This window comes from Ambystoma mexicanum, chromosome 2q, assembly GCF_040938575.1.
Source record: "Ambystoma mexicanum isolate Mex_15411 chromosome 2q, UKY_AmexF1_1, whole genome shotgun sequence".
Classification (NCBI taxonomy): domain Eukaryota; kingdom Metazoa; phylum Chordata; class Amphibia; order Caudata; family Ambystomatidae; genus Ambystoma; species Ambystoma mexicanum.
Genome location: NC_090924.1, coordinates 199,867,134 through 199,884,838, shown reverse-complemented (window position 1 = coordinate 199,884,838; position 17,705 = coordinate 199,867,134). Strand labels below are relative to the sequence as shown.

General features: G+C 43.7%; 1 protein-coding gene across 2 annotated transcripts in view; it reads left to right on the top strand.

The window, feature by feature from the left end:
• Positions 1–5,705: 5,705 nt before the first annotated feature.
• The window catches only part of BMERB1 (bMERB domain containing 1), a 1,034,991-nt gene continuing 1,022,991 nt past the window's right edge, over positions 5,706–17,705 (top strand). The window contains exon 1 of one of the 2 annotated variants that reach the window (XM_069647125.1): positions 5,706–5,973. In XM_069647125.1, the coding sequence (XP_069503226.1) occupies positions 5,868–5,973 (106 nt within the window). In that variant the 5' untranslated portion in view covers positions 5,706–5,867. Of the gene's footprint in view, positions 5,974–6,792; positions 6,896–17,705 lie in introns of those variants that run through there. The other variant, XM_069647126.1, reaches the window with a different exon arrangement.

The following is a 17,705-nucleotide window of genomic DNA, read 5'->3' as shown; positions in this document are numbered from 1 at the left end:
AAATGAGAGGATTTAGCTGTGTGAATTGAATACTTCTGAATGAATTACCTATACAAGTTTGCATAGCACAAAAGAAAATCGTTTTCCTTCACTTAGGATAGAGAAGGCTACTCCAAAGTGGCTGGAATCGTTTTAGGATCTATTAAAAGTGTGCAAGGAGAAAGTGGAAAAAGCTCAAATATTGTATATGCACCTTCTCAAATGTGCACTAGTTGGGTCTAGTGTAGAGCTAGCCATTACTCACTCTACCCATGAACTCCCTATCACTAATTCAGTTGTACCAAGAGTAAAAGAGCAAAAAAGAATATAAAATGTTATTCTTAATCTGATTCAAAACAGCAGAAAATATGAAATCCAGAAATCTAGGAAAAAAGACAGGGCATTATGCAGCCATGAAAAACATGAAACAATTCTAATAATGCCTTACAGGTGATATGCGTGTGGCAAATACTTTCAATGTAGTAAACATTGATTAGAACATAGCACTAACAAAAAGTCAAAGTACAACAATCTTATTACGACGTTATTTGACTTCCTAGGATTCGGGATTCATTAGACAGAAAAGATTTATGAACTGGGGAAGCACACAAAGGTAGATTCAACAAAGTGGTACACAGAGTAATGGTGCATCCCTAGTGCCAAGCATCAAGTTGTGAAGAACTGATTTTCCTTTGAATTAACATTTGTTACAATATATTGTGTTTTGAATTCTACACACAATATGATCACTTGATTGCAATATCGTGCACACTTAGCGTCAGACATTAAGTGACTAGAGGCCCAATATGGACTGCGCGTTTTGCACATTGTGTTACACATTGTATGTTTTGCACATTGCCTGTTTTGAACCTTTGTGAGCATCCAGGTATCTGTTTTAAAATTATGTATGTATGCATTTTCAATTGATAAGAATGTGTATTTTTTTTTTACATTTGAAATTATGAAGTACTACAGCCCACAATGAAATCTGCACAGTAGTTCAACTATTGAACGTTGTTCATTTACAAAAAAAGTTGAAAGAAAAATTTTAAAAGTTGTGTGGGTGACATATACGCCTACGATACTGAATCCTCAGACTCACTACAGACTGTTACACCTGTAGTTAAATATTTTCTCCAACTCTACGACCCGCAGGCGAAACCCTTGACCCTTTCCATCACAGTGCTCACTGCAGAGGCGGTGTGTCTTTAAGGGCAAGCAGCTCATCAAGCAAATTAATGCCACATTTAACACGCCCTGCGTACACTGGAGGTTACTGTTCCTTGTTTCCAGTGGGCCTCATACAGCCAGGCGTGCTACAGCCATAAATTGGTAGGTTTGTACAGCAAACCACGTAGTCTCCAGGACTGCTTGAAATGCATACGCCGGCCAGGTGCAGTCTCCCTAGGAAACCTCCATATTGCTTACCTGCAGCCATCTCAGACAGTAATGTGCGCCACAGACTCACCATGCAATGTTAACACAAAAAGAAAACCACTCACACACTCACCAATACTTAACATGTACACCTTTAATTTCCAAGATATACAGACACTATTAGGAAAGGGAAGGGGTCGCACAAATGGATACATACACAGGGGAATTCGGGCTTTCAACAAGTTCTTCATGAGGGCAGCCAAGGATTCTGTGAAAAAACATTGTTAATGGGATGTTATGGTTCAGTTGCGCTACCAAAAACCTACCACCTTTACAGAAAACATTATGCTAAAGCAACGTTCTGGTTACAGTGCCCCAATAAAAACCTATGAAATTGACTTACAAAAAACATTGTTAAAGGGACGTTATGGTTAAGTTGCCCTGCTAAAAACCTATCCCCTTTACTGAAAAAAACTATGCTAAAGCAAGGTTCTGGTTACAGTGCCCTACTAAAAAACCTATCAAATTCACTGACAAAAAACGTTGTTACAGGAACGTTATGGTTCAGTTACCCTAAGAAAAACCTATCAAATTCCGTGCAACAAGTACAAGAAAGGAACATTATAGTTACTTTGCACTAATAACAACCTATCCATGTTATGGTTACAAGCACAACAGAAAAAACACAGAAATTTGCTAGTTATGGTAAGCTAAGCAACCATAACTTGCGCCAACACTGTGCACTGCCATGACTAACACCCATGCCATCAGAAATGACATCACAAATGTCATTGATGACATCACTGATGACATCACATCTGCATTTAGTTTTCATGAAAATCCTCCACAAAGGATTTTCATTATAATGTTGGCAGCAAACTATCATAGGTCATTGGGAGAACTATCATAAAATACATAGTTCATTAAGCAATGCATTGCTATAAACACCATTGCATTACACACTACTTTCCAGTACATGAACCTACTCATGAAGAAACGTAGGCATTGTCTGCAGCATGCACCATAGAGGTGACATTTTGAAAATCTTGCCATGTTGGATAGTAAAATGATTAATGCTTTTGTTTCAGAGTTTTGCATACTGTGCAACATACAGTAAGTAGCTAATCAGGCCTCACTTACTACATAATTGTACTACTACATACAAAATCTAAGGAGACCACAATGCATACAAATATGAGCATATACATGGAAAGTAAAGTAAGGAAAAAAGCAGCGGTAGTAGCAGAAAGTGTTCATATCCTAACTGATTTTCTTTGTGCACAGAAATGATTGCTGTGTTTCAGGCTTCCTTCTTCCCCTATGTATATATATCATATGATGTGACTGACCCATAGGGAAAGTAGTGTAAGAACATATGGATGGGTAAGGTTTACAAATATAGTACCTTTTGCATTTTTAGTTCCTGACTGTCCGTGAGCAATACCAACTGGCCTAGATATGTCATTGAACAAAAAAAAGAGGGATGCAGACATATGATGTCATCAGTGATGTCATCAATGACATTTGCGATGTCATTTTTGATGGCATGGGTGTTAGTCTTAGCAGTGCACAGTGGTGGCGCAAGTTATAGTTGCTTAGCTTACCATAACTGGCGAATTTCTAGGGGGTTTTGGTTGTACTTGTAACCATAATACGGATAGGGTGTTATTAGTGCAAAGTAACTATAATGTTCCTTTTATGTACTTGTTGCACTGAATTTGATATGTTTTTCTTAGGGTAACTGAACCATAACGTCCCTGTTACAACGTTTTTGTCAGTGAATTTGATAGGTTTTTTAGTAGGGCAACTTAACCATAAAGTTCCTTTAACAATGTTTTTTGTTAGTGAAATATATATTGGGGATTTATTAATGCAATCCTGTGTTACATGCTACCATTCAAAAAGTCCCTTTGAATGTCATGCAATTTGAGGGAAAATAGATGCATTTTTGTACTCTGTGATATGGTTTATGGTGGGTTTCATAGAATAGCAGAGGCTGGACTATTAGAAATCTGCCCTCTGGCAAATGACTAGCTGCTAAAATGCTAGACTGTAGAATATTGACTTTACAACAATAAGGGAGCCCCTCTACAAACACAGCCAAATAACCTGTTCTGTAGGAAGGTTCACACTCTGGAGGGTCTACAACCATATTTTAGCTCAATGTGCCTTTCAGAGAGGAGAAATATCCCTTTGCAAATCAGTCTGGTCCCACCCACCTGTGCAGTCCAGCAACAAAATGCTTTGCAACCCTCCTCGGAACAAAAGTACCAACAGCAACCCTGGACATGTTTTCCGGCCTTGTTGGCCCTCATCATTGAGGTGAACCTGAGCCTCTCTACAGCACAGTGAGCAAGGGGTCCACGTCTGGATCACCCTTGGTAATTTAGGGTTAAACCGCAAGTATTACAAAATGAACAAAAGTAGGAGAGGCCCTCTACTGAGAATGAACAGAGCCAAATAACCCGTTCTTTGGCTAGGTTCCCACTCAGGAGGACAGTGCTGGATTAAACCCTCAGAAGTCGAAATGCTGGGGACCCCCTCGCAAACTATCTCCTAAAACGTTTTTAATTTTCTGCACTGCTTTCTTTTGGTCCGTTGTCGCAGGCAGCTAAAAGGAGTGGCGCCCATAGGCCTGTGCATACTTGGCCGAATGGATAATCCGGCACTGCAGGAGGGTCTACAATCACGTTTAGGTCACTTCACCCTTCACAGAGGAGCAATATCCATTTGCATATCAGCCTGATCCCACCCACTTGGGCAGTCCGGCAGCAAAATGCTAGGCAATTCTCCTCTGAACAAGAGCACCAACAGCAAGCCATAGTGCATGTTATTGGAACTGCGTTTGTTCTCGGGAGAGGGGCTCCTACTATTTTGTGTCTGTAGAATACCGCCCACATGAATCACTTGTGAATCAAAACACACGGAAATCAATCTGGCCATAGAAGTAGTAAATCTGACACCACTTTAAATCACTTCAACCGTCATCCACGTGATTTAAAGTGACCATTACTGGCATAGATAGGTTGTCTTGTTCATGCCACTAATGGTCACTTTAAATCATATGCATGGCAGCTGAAGCGCTTCGTGCATGTAATTTAAAGTGACCGTTACTGCCATAGATAGGTTGTGGCAGCAGCGCCATACATGTAATTTACACTGACCATTGCGGGTTTGGATAGGTTGCTGCAATCTCATGAGAATAGTATAGAGTATAAAGTGACTCATGTATTGTACTGTTAGTGGCATGGGAGGATAGCTCAGGGGCAACGCGCTCGCCTTAGAAACAAGACGACACGGAGCAACACAGGTTTGATCCCCGGGCCATGCGTTATAAATCACCTATCATGGCATTCACAGGATTTTTCCAAGTGTTACCCTAAAAAACCAACTTTAAATTTGATGACGTTTTACCTCATTTTTGTCAAAAATTGGCCTGCAAAAATGCATCATTAAAGCACATTATTTCCAAAAACATGCCTACGCGGGGCCACCCCCCAAACCTCTTGAATTATTTTGTGGTACTTCACTTAGCTTGGCCGGTCATGCTAATTTGAGGAAGCGTGTAGGACCCTCCACTGAACACATTCACCCATGGATCCTTTAGAATCCCATGGATCCCATGGATCCTTTAGAATCCCATGGATCCCATGGATCCTTTAGAATCTTGGTGCCCCTTCAGGAGCTTCCCACCCCCTGACCCCAAACGCTGCCTCCACCACTGGGGGAGTGCGTCATATTTTTAAGTTTATGTTTGACTCGTATCCCATACTGTGCACATCTCAATGGACTCTAGGCGCTACAGCCGTGTAATTAGATCACTGATGTTTCCAGATTTCTGGCGGGTGCTTGTACAAGAAGGCTTTGAGCCGTCCCTGGATGTGATTGGGCATAACTCACCAGCTATCCATGCTACACACAAGACACGACGTCCCCAAAGTGCCGTACAAGCCTGTAGAATACTCCTCTGTGGTTACGCCTGTCTTCATAAGTACCGCTGTGGTCAGTCCTTGTGTCCTGGCATGGATACTCACTTTTCTTAAAAGAAACCTTTTTTTCCAAAGTCACTGTACTGCAAGCTGGTATACGGTTTTTCGAGTAAGGGGGGACGGGTCTTTAGAGACCATTTTCCAAGGGCCTGCCCCAAACCTCCTCACACACCCATTCAGTGCTCGAACATCCCGTGCCAGCCCTCCCCACCCATCCTGTAAGTGCAGCACTGCTCTGTTGTCTCCTGGCCGGCTTTCTGAGCTGCTGTCTGCAGTCTCCTGCCTGCTTCCCTCGCTCAAGTGCGCAGGCGCACCGCATCCTTTCCTGGTCACCAGCCAGAGCCCCGCGGGAGGCAGTGACGTCAGCAGCCGCTGCAACCAGTCACCTAGGAGGCTGAGGCAGGGAGGGCAGGGGATGGAGTGAGGACCACAGCTCTGCCTAGCAGCATCCCGTAGCTGCAGCAGCATCCCAGCGCCACACGCAGAGCCAGGCAGAGCCCGGGCAGGAACCCAAGCAGAGCCATGGAGCTCAAGAAATCCATTTCAGCCGGCATGGACGCAGGCAAGCCCCCGAGGCGCTATGGGGCAGTGGAGGAGACCGAGTGGACGGCCGGTGGTCTGGGGCGAAGTGAGTACTCCGGGCACCCGGGGGCGGGCAGTACAACACAACGGTGTATCGGGGAGACTGGGAGCAGTGGGGGTCGAAGACTGCTCCCTGTGTGGGAGCAAGGGGCAACACTAATGTTCACGGGGGTCTCCGGAGAAGTGAGTACTAAGGGCTTATGTGTGAGAGGCATGAAATGGATACAATAAGGTGCTTAGTCCCAGAGCTGCCACATGGATGTGGGTGCCAAAGGGGACACTTTAATGTGTATGGGAGGTCTGGAGAAGTAAGCGCCCAGAATTGCTTTCTCTGAAGCAGGGAGCTACACGAAGGCGCGGGGACAGCAAGAATAGTGCTCTGAGAGCAGTCTGTTAGGTCTGAGTACTAACAGGAATCGGGTAAGGGAGAGGAAAATAGCACTGTGTTCCCCGGGGATTCTGGTCTGGCTATCTGTGGCTGTAGCTAAAGGGGCAGTGGATGACATTCTAGGAAGAATGAGTACTGGAGGGTTGGGGGGCATTGCAGTGGGGTGTAAGCCCTGCTGTGCCATTAGAGGAAGAAGAGCCGAGTCCTGAGTGGTGCTCTGTGTGTGCACACAGCGAGCACTCAGAGGTGACGGGGTCCAGGGAGACATTTGCGCGGACTTCCATTTCATGGGCATGGAAGCCTGAGTGCTGGGTCATTCGGGGAGGCGTGGAAGAAGCGAGTATAGTGCTGCGGATTGGGTACTGGTGGAGTAGGGACACAGCACCGAACCCTGTGGAAAAGCAGGCACGCGGAGCTTCTCTTAATGCGTGGCAGACAGAGAAGTATTGAGTGTTATGCTGAGGGTGTGGAGTGTAGCGAGAACAGTTCATCTGCGTCACTGGACTGAGGGGAATGGACCGCATCGCCGCCCGCACGGGAGAACAGAGCGCCGGGTGGTACTCTTCGAAAGGTGACAAAAGTAAGCTTTCGGGGTGTTCGGTGCTGCTGGCAAAGTGAATCCTGAGCAGTGTGCCGAATAGGAGGGGACACGCGAGCACCGGAAGTGACTCTGGTCTATGCGAAGTGGGTAAAGGGGCTACAACGTGAGGACTGTGGAGTCATGCCAGGCTCGGGCTGGGCAATAGGGCAATGCCTGAACCAAAAACACTGTTGGGGTCAAAGTGGGCCAGTTTGATAAGTTACTTCACCATGCCGTGAGTAGTTTTGACCAGTATCACTGAATAAATATTCTTCAAGATTCTTCAAAATGCATAATTTGCCTCACATTTTATCAAAAACCTCCCCCTGGTGTATTCCTCAAACAGTCTGTCACAAAAGGAATGAATTGCCATTTGCAACTATGGGCCACTTTTTCATTGGTGCCCGAGACAATTGTATGCCCTAGTCCGACTCTGGCCTCTGGGCGCTAGGAAGGGTGTGTGCTTTGGAACTGAACTATGAGAAGGGAATAATATTAAGGGCATTTTGTGAACTGGTAGAACAGGTGCTTTGCACCATGACTCCCCTGTTCCCTCACAATTGGCTGTATTGGTTGAGAGTGCTGGCAGTGGTAGTCCAAAACCTCTGGAGAGCGAAAGGTTGCATACCCCTGTGGCAGAGAAACACTTGCTGTAAGGATGCCCTCCATGCTTGCAATGTGTGCATTCTGAAAGGGTATTCCGAGATTTTGGGGGCGGGCAGGGAAGGTACTGAAAGCACTGCTAGTGCGGTCTGGTGTCTTGAGAGAGGTTACTTCCAGGAAGTATTCTGTTGGTTGAAGAGAAGGGCCCACTGATGACGTGTGGGGGAAAGGCACGGGGGGGGTGGTATCAGGGGCAGGTGAATGCCGCAGAGATGCACTGATGGATGTAGGGCTCAGAACTGAGGCGTTGCTAGGGGGCGCCTGAGGGGGCTATAGCCCCAGGTATTTTGGTTGTAGCCCTGGATAGATGCTCAGGGGCTACAAGGAGAAGGCAGCTCACCCAGAGTGCCGACAGTCCCGACATTAGTATAGCCCCAGATCTTTTCCAGACCTAGCAACACCCCTGCGTGCAGTACGGATTCACCACCAGAGCCAGTACATTAAGGTACAGGGTGTGTGGATACACTGTGGGAGTAGGGGAACCGTGGGCGTAGGAGCCATACTAACTGGGGGGTCACTCAGTCCTCAATGGGAAACCCATCACTCCTGGGCGGCATTAGGGGTAAGTAAACACTAGAGGACAGCCGGGTATTCTGGGAAGATATTAACAAGTAAATAGCGGTTACATTGAAAGAATATGGCCATGTAAATACAGGATGGCTGTGTTCTGCATGCCATGCATACTCAAACACATAGATCTTGACCTCTAGTCCAGAATATGGACGGGACCATAGCTCAGTGCCTGCCTCAGATATGGTGCCAGTCTGCACTTTGCAGGTTGATAAATTAGGTAACACTAAATGGCTTAATGAGAACACCTATTATTCCAGTGCATAGAAGTGGGAGGGGTCGGGCATGAAGTGATTCACAAGATTAACATATTTTGATGGACAGACATTAGCATCATAAGGGATATATTCTGAGTAGGCGGAGAACATGTGTACAAAACGGATCCTAATCTGGCCAGTTGATGATAAGTAACTACGGAAGAACAAAGTCTGAGGCTTGACTTGGAAAACGTGCAGGTTGGATTCATTCTGGGAGTTAATGATGCATAAGTACAAGGTGGATATCTTCAGGGAGTAGATGATATGCAAGCGCCCAGATGCCTAAAGGTTAGGCATGCTATATAAATGTAATAAATAAATAAGTACACAATGGATGTCTTGAGGGAGTAGATGATATGCACGCGCATGAACACCATGTTTGATGGGTGAATTTCTTTTAGGATATGATCCGTAGGTAGAGGTTGAATGTATTCTTTGAGTTGGGGATGTGTACTTTTTAGATGGGTACACTCTTGGGAATCAGGGATACGTAAGTACACAATAAATACACTCTGGAGATTTTGGGCTAAGTAAGGAGAAGATGGCTATATTTTAGGATGTACCCATACCTAAGTTCATGCTGGATGCTTTCTGAAAGTTGGGGAGATGTAAGAACTGGCTATTTATATACTGTGCTTTTCAGTGATACACCTGTAAAGGAGGGAGGGGGAATGTGGAGGTGTACAGGATGGATATATTCTGTTAGTAGGGACGTGCACTTTTTAAGAAGAATATTGGGGGCTATGTAAGTCCAGAATGCATGTAATATTAGAGATGAGGATATGTAAGTACAGGACATACAGGACATATATATTTCGGGCGTTTGCGATACATAAGCACTAGAGGGAAATATTCTCATACCCAGGAATGTGAAAGTACAAGATTGATGTATTTTAGTCATTGGGGATATCTAAGTACGGACATTACATATTCACAGAAGTATATTCTGATAGTTGGGGATATAAAAGTACAGAAAGGCTATATGCTTGCAATCTGGTATACATAAGTAGAGGTGGGCTATATTGAGATAGGCAGGGATATGCATAATCTGAGATAAGCAAGTTGTAGACGGATATACTCTGGGAATTAGGATGAGCAAATCAAGATAGATATATTCTGGCACTCACTGATATGTAAACATAACATAAAATTACATAATATGGTGTAACATATACCAAAGCATTGGGTGGCTTTATTGTAGGCGATTTAGAGACCTAATCCCAGGGGAAAAAAGCTGGGAAGATAGCTCAGCGAGTTGAGCGCTCTCTGCTGCAATCTGTGTGTAATCTGCAGGTCGCAGGTTCAAATCCCAACAATGCTAACTCAGCCTTTCATCCTTCTAAGATCGATAAATGAGTACCAACTTTGGTTGGGTGATATTGTATCCATATATGTTCTGTGTAAAGCACTTAAGCATAAGTGCTATATAAATAACATATCATTATCATACTATGTGTGTCACTTTGGGGCAAATTCATGGAAATGGGTTGCAGAAATCCTGCAATCGCTGCATGCCGAGAAGGACATTGTGTGAACCTGTTTGCAGAAAGAAAAACGAATGCATTCGTATTCATGGAATAGACAGTGCAAAGTAACCGTATTCGCAAGTCGCGCCCAGAACGCCCCTGCCACGCCCACACGCAAAGCATGAACAGCCAGAACAGCTACCGGTGGGCGCTCCACCGGGCACAAATACACGCGCCCTTCATACAGTGCGTGGGGTGCCTCGTAAGCAGGCCTGTGACTCTGTGACCCTGCGTGGGGTACCCTACAACTCTACCCGGCAACCCGATAACATGTGTGTATGAAATCACAACTGAGCAATAACTCCTGAAATCTGCGTGTGAACCCATGTAAAACATTCCTGCACCCTGCTACACTGCTTACGCGCACAACTAAGTTACATCAGAACCCCGATTGAGTACACGCACCCCGAAATTCGACATGCAAGCCTACTTGCGCGCTGAAAATCCTACACTTAAGTGTACTGGATACGTCTCATGCCGCGCAATTGTGGGCGTGCGAGGGACTACCTGCAGGCCATCCGTCGGAATGCCCACTTTTTTAGCAAGTTCTTCCCCATTTTTGGTGTTCCGCCCCAGGCCCTTGATGGCTCGCATTGACGTGCTGAGCCAACGCGAACTCCAGGCAAGTCCAGGACAAGTACAGCGCATTCAATTCCATGAATCGACAAAGGGGGATTTGTGTGCAGTTGCGCGTGCAAGTACCCTATTTTCTGCACTGAAAATTCCATGAATTTGCCGCTATGTATGTGGAGCATGGATCCATGCTGGCTCTTGGAAATATTTAAGTACAGTGTGACTATCTTCTGGGCAATGAAAGATAAGGGAGTACATAATGGACCTGTTCTGGTGAATGGAATGGATGTATACATTCTTGAGTTTGGGGAAAAGTGAATGGTCAGTCAAATCTGGAAAGCTAGGTAGATATACATATTGATGCACACATTTGGGAGACCCAGTAAAAGTGAATATTAGATGGGCGAATGCTTGGAAATTAGCAACAGGTTCTTGTAAGATATTTGTACTTAGAAGATTTGGTGACACATATTTATAGGAGAGATGTATTTTGAAGAACGAGGGGGGCATGTATTCAATAAAGGAGTATATTCCAGTAAGTTAGGCTCATGTGGTTAGTGGAAAGATATATTTTGGGTGATTAAGTAACCACATATACATATTGAATGGATATATTCTGGGGTGGGGTGCAAGCCACACATACACATTAGATGGATATGTGAGAGGACCGGTCAAGATCCGTCAACGATGAAACGGCAGACGGACTGATAAAGCACAAAGACAATGGAAAGAAAGTCGGAAGAAGACCTTTTGCGCTGCTCACCTGAGGAATGGCCAGGTCGATGTTCACTGCACGCTGACTGCCGCACAAAGCCAGACATACATATCGGATGGATATATTCTGGGTATCTACATAGCCACCCATACACATTGAATGGATATATTCATTGAGCCAAAAGGCCAGACATACTTATCAGATGGATATATTCTGGGGAGCTACATAGCCACACATACATATTGAGTGGATATTTTCTTGGGCACTACATATCCCCATATACGTATTGAATGGATATATTCTGAGGAAAGATATAGCCACACATACATATTGAATGGATATATTCTTGAGAGCTGCATATCCTCCATTCATACATATTGAATGGATATAGTCTGAGGAGCTATATAGACACACACACACACACACATATATATTTATTATAGTGCCGCACTATAGTTAAGGTTAGTTTCAAGTTCCATAGGAAACCAGAACATTGCATTGCTGATAACCTTTGACTTGCATGACGGCCCACCCCAGACTAGACATTTTGGGACAGCTTCATTAAAAAATGAAAAAGTTATTAAGAAAGCAATAAAACGCTGTTTTTGGCCTACTCCTATTTATACTCCCATTTATTTTCCCGTAGCGGAAAAAGTCAGAATTTCTGCACAATGCACAGAATAAACCGCTGGACAGAATTGGACTGGGTACGAAACAACTTGGGAATGAAGCGCTGACTCGATTTACGAGAGAGGTCTGGGGCTATTCCGTCCAGTAGTTGTTAAAATATTTGATGGAGAAGGGGGTGCCCACTTCTCCCAATAATATAGCTATATCTCCCATGGTGCTTTGCAGCAAGGAGGCTGAGAGGCATTTCCAAAATGAAAAAGGGGCATGTTTTCCCCAAAATTCTGTTGCTAGTAACTTTTGACTTGCTGGATGGAGTTGGAAGAAATTTAAAAAACTAAAAGTTTGGCAAGGACCTCCAAAAACTGCAAATTTTGGGAAAATTATAAAAGAAAAAAGTTATTAAGAAAACAAAACACCACAGTTTCACAGTTTTCAGCCCATTCATTTCCCCATAGAGAAAAAGTGCAGTTTTTAAACGGCCATAGTGCAAAAAACGCTAAGCAGATTTGGACCAAATAAGAAACAACTTGGGCACAAAGTGTGGACTTAAACTTCTTGACAGTTCTTTTGATAAATCCATCAAGTAGCTTTTAAACTACTTGACAGCGAAGGGTGTGGCCTCTGCTCCTTAAAACCTTTATATCGCATTGGTGCTTTTTACAGTGGAGAGGCTGAGCGAGACTAATAACTTTTGAGATGCTGAATGGAGTTGGATGGCATTTTCAAAACAAAAGCCCCACTAAACTAAACCTTTTGGGAGCAATTCGTTAGAAAATGAAAAAGTTATTAAGAAAACATTAACACAATGTTTTCAGCCTACCTGCATTCCTTTTCCCATAGAGAAAAGGTGCAGTTTTTCAAACATCCATATCAAGAAAATAGATTGGTAGATTTGGACCAAATAAGAAACAATTTGGGCACAAAGTGTTGACTTAAATTTCTTAACTGATTTGGGGTAAATCCATCCAGTACTTCTTAAAATATTCAACAGAGAACGTGGTGTGCCCTGTAGCTTAAAGCATTCATATCATTCTTGGTGCTTTGCAGCAGAGAGGTTCAGAGGCTTTTCACAAATGATAAGCCGCCTTTTCTTTTTACTCGATGCAAGTGATTCTAACAATATTACCGTGAGAAACCTCAAATTAATGAACTGAAAATGCAATTGAGTGGAGTGAGGGGACCTGGAAAAAAGAAGGGGACACATGTTGAGTGTCTGTGAGGACGTGAAAGACTTTTTAATTCTGAGCAATTTTTCCCATTATCATAGGAATCAGGGAACCACCACTCTACCGCAGGAATTTCCATTATTAGAACTGATTACTGTGAAATGATTGCCAGAATAAGGAGTTAGAAAAAAAAGTTTAACATCTGCGGTGCCTACATCTACTGGGCAGGGGGCAAAGCGTGTTTGGTAACAAAGTAATGGTTTGACATGGCCAGTGGCCATGGCTAGCGGGCCCAAAAGAAATATATTGGTGCAACACTCACAGAGGCCATGGCCGAAGGCCATAGCTGGCAAGACCTCAAGAAACTATGGAGCATGTTCGTCCGTGGCCAGTGGCCATGGCTGGAGGTCATGGAAAGTGGGCCCAAAAGAAAACTATTGGTAGAACATGTGCAGTGGCCATGACAGAAGGCCATTGCTAGTGGGCCCTGAGGAAAGGTATAGCAAAACCCTTGAAATTCCGTGAAAAACCCTTTGTTAAGAGAGAGTTAAGGTGATCAGATTCAATGCAACAAAACTCCTGAAATTCAGCACTCGCATTTCAATAAAGTTCACCTCGGGGAACAAAAAGGCATCACACAAACCAAACAGTGATAGGGGCAATGACAAGGAGAGGGCCAGCAAGGAAAAAAAGCAATTGAGGGGAGTGGAGGGGTCATGGAAAGAGGATGGGGGCACTTGGTGAGTGCCTGTGAGGACAGGGAAAAGTTTAGGATATTCGAGCATTGTCGGGGGAATACCGGTCGCTGTATGTGTAGTTCATTGCCATAATCTGGAGAATATCAGGGGAATTCTGTGGGAATGGGCAGAGGGTGAAAAAAAAGTAATTTTACACCTGAACTGATCACATCTCCTAGGTGGGGGTAATGGATCTCTGTGACCAAGGGCATGCTAGTGGGCCCCAAAGAAACCTATTGGTGCAACATGTGCAGTGTCCACAGTCAAAGGCCATGGCTATTGGGCACCAAAAAAACCTATTGGTGCACCATGTACTGTGGCCATGGGCGAAGATCATGGCTAGTGGGCCCAAAGAAACCTATTGATGAAACATGGACAGTGGTCATGGCTGACGGACGTGGACAATGGCCATGGTGCAAGTCCATCATTAGTGGGCCCCATAAAAACCTATTGGTGCAATATGTACAGTGATCACGGCCGAAAGGCCATGGCTTCTGGGCCCCGCAGAAACTATACTATAGCAAAACCCTTGAAATTCAGTGAAAAAACTCTAGTTAGGAGAGAGTTGAGGCGATCGGATTTTACTTGTAATATTCATAGCAACAAAACCTTTGAAATTCAGTGAAAAAACATTGGTTAAGAGAGTGTTAAGGTGATCAGATTTAACGCAGCAAACCCCCTGAAATTTAGCAATCGCATTTTGAGCAAGTCCACCTTATTTTTTATTTTTTTTATTTTATTGGTTTATCGCAAACCTTTACAATTTTTACAACAAAACACAACCCATCAAAAGAAAAACAAAACGACAAAAGATTTTTGTCGTTTCCACCCTCCTATAGAAACACCCCTCCCATCTGCTTTATCTTACAGTCTAGACACTCTTCCTCATTGTTCATCAACCAACGGTAAATTCAGGCGATTTTCGATTATCATCAGAAAACGTGACAATGGCAGTAACAATTTCATGTCCGAGCCTTGGAACATATTGGCCCACCATTCGTCAGCACAAAGGGAGGGGTGATTCAGACTCCAAGATCCCAGGTGGGTTGTCCTTTCAGATCGAAGTATCGTGCAAAATAGCTCTAAATGCTTAAGGGTTTCCTTATCTTTAGCACATAGTCTGCACATTGGATTTATGATTTTGTTACATTTCCATGAGCTCAGGCGTTCTTTGGTTTTAAATATGTTTAGACGCAATATCATAAACACTCTCCGTGCCTAAGGATCTGGAAACAATTCAATGTAACGTTGTGGACAATTAAATGCCCGGACTTCGAGCGGTGCCTCACTCATCATTTTTGCAGCAGCTCGTTGAGTACAAGTTCGGTCCCAATCCGCACGCCAGATTTTTAATTTGGCGGCATTCGGGTTGTTATGAAGCATTTCTAAGCTGATTCCATATTCTTTCAGTATCCATTCGCATCTCTTAACCCACAATGACACCATACTGTTATTCGTTGGTATTGAACAGTGAAAGATGTCAAATTGTGGTATTTGCTCATGGTAGTAAGTTTTACGAAACAGGCTCACTAGGGTCCAGCCTACCCTAGCATGGAGCGATATGAGCGATAATTCATATCTTACACATGCTGTCAGAATTCCCCTTGGAAGAGCCAGTGCCTTGGACCAGAAACAATTCTCCAACGTTGACCAGGTTTCATAAGTATAACCCAAAGCGTTTTCAGCACCATATAGCAGGACTGGGACTACTTTTTGCTGATAAAAAGCTAACAGTGGTTTTATAGAACATTTCCCAAATTTCTTTTGCATGATGACATCTTGACTTGCCAATTGCTTGCATTTCCTTTTGGTTTCAGCAATCCAAAGGCCATCGTTGACAGATGAAAGTATTAGCATGCCAAGATATTTTACGCTCTGGGCTGTCTGAATTAACTCTTGACCTAGGAACCATCTCAGTTGTTTAGTTTTTTTTCCTCCTTGTCTATTCAGGTTCTTAAACACTAAGATTTCCCACTTCTTTGTGTTTATCACCAATTGGTTTACTGCGACGTATTGGCCAACCGCATTCAGTTTTCTTTGGAGGCCGACAGCATACAAGAGCCAGCTTAGATGTGTCTTGGCTACTTTTGGTGGAAAAGAGCTTACTGCATCGATTGATAAACCTATATCTGATATAAATAAGCTGAATATTGCAGCAGCTAAGGGGCAACCCTGTTTTACCCCTTTATAGGTTTTGATTGGTGCAGTTAAAGTTACAGAGCTATCCAGACGGATTTTTATTGAAGTGTCAGAGTGGAGATCCCGGATTGCTGCTACTAGATCAACTGGGCATCCCCAACTTTCTAGTTTTGACCACAAAAGTGACCTGTCGATGGTATCGAATGCGTATGAAAAGTCAATGAAGGCCACATAGACCTTCGTGTTGGACTTTATCGCCTCCATTTTAATCAGGTTCAGCAGTAGCCGGTTTAGCGAGCAGCCTACTTTTTTTTACAAATCCAGATTGCCTTTTGTCAACATGATTAGACTTAACTGCCCATGCCACCAGTTTTTGTTGCAACATTGTGGCGTAGATTTTCCCCAGTACTTCCAACAGTGCAACCCAGCGATAATTCTTTGGGCATGTTCTGTCTCCCTTCTTGAAAATTGGGACGATGACAGCAGACTTCCAAGATTTTGGGGTCCTACGGCACTTAATTATTCTATCGAATAAAGCTACACGTAGGGATGCCCATAACGCTGGATGTTGTTTAATAGTAAAGTTGGTAAGGCCATCCGGGCCTGGTGCTCGTGAGTTTTTTGCGTTCTTAATTATGGACACAATATCTTCTCTCAAAAAGGTCAAGGCCCACGGTTTCAAAGATGATTCTGATGGAACATTTGCTTGGTCCTTAGCTTTATAGAGAGCTTCAAAATGGGCTATCCAAACAGATTCCGAGACCATGCAAGACTGCAGTGTAGTTTGAGGAGCTTGTGAGTTATTAATAAGATTCCAAAAGTCCCTCGTATTTTTGTTCTTCAATGTAGCTAGCATCTGCTCCGCATCGTTTTGTACTAATGCATATTTATGCATCTTCAACCAGTTTTTTGTTTCACAGCCTTTTTTTCCAAATTACGAGCGGCAACATCTAGGGACTGAGCTCTCCTAAGTGCCGTACGCATCCTTCTTTTTTGTTTAAGGATCTCGAGATCGAAGTGATGAGCCCGGACCATGTTTAAGTTTTTCAGGCCGACCTTTTTTGTTTTAAATTGTGTCAATAATTGATCGTATTCCAGATCAGCACTCGATTGACAGTACTGGTTCATCACAGAGTTAACTTCAGTCTCCTCCAGTCTTAAACGAACTCTGTTTGATTCCAGCTTGAGTTTGTGTGTCCATGATGGCTTTTTAGCTGTTTCAGTTATTGCAAATTTCATAAGTAGCATATCATGATCACTATTTGTTGTTTTACAGATAATCAGCAAATTTATCCTATGGTGCAAAGCTTCAGCCACAAACATGTAGTCTATGATTGATGATGAATCCACGCGATGCCACGTTGGTGCAGGTGGTATATCACCACGAGTGCTTCCATTCAACATCTGGAAATTTCGTAGGCTCATTTCATTTAACCATGCTTGTGCCAGTGTGCCCAGTTCTGGTTTTGCCTGCTTAAAGAGATTGATGTTTAAATCTCCGCAAAGAATTATCTTCGCCCACCATAGGGCTTCCACCCGAAGATCTATTAACGCTGATATCTGGTCAATAAAATCCGTCTTTCCTGCTCGTAGATGGTTCCAATACAGATTCAGTATTATGATCCTGTCTTGTGTCTGCTCATGGGCGCCGGCCCTTTCAATAGAACTCTCTTGAATATAGGGAGAATGGTTGACAGAGTTTATAATGCGCCACCCCGTTGCTCTTCTCACCATTGTCAGCAGCCCTGCCATTGGTCGCGCTTGTTTTGATTTTATTGCCAGATTTATTACGACCTCAAACTCCCAAGTTACCGGCAGCTCACTTAGCCATGCC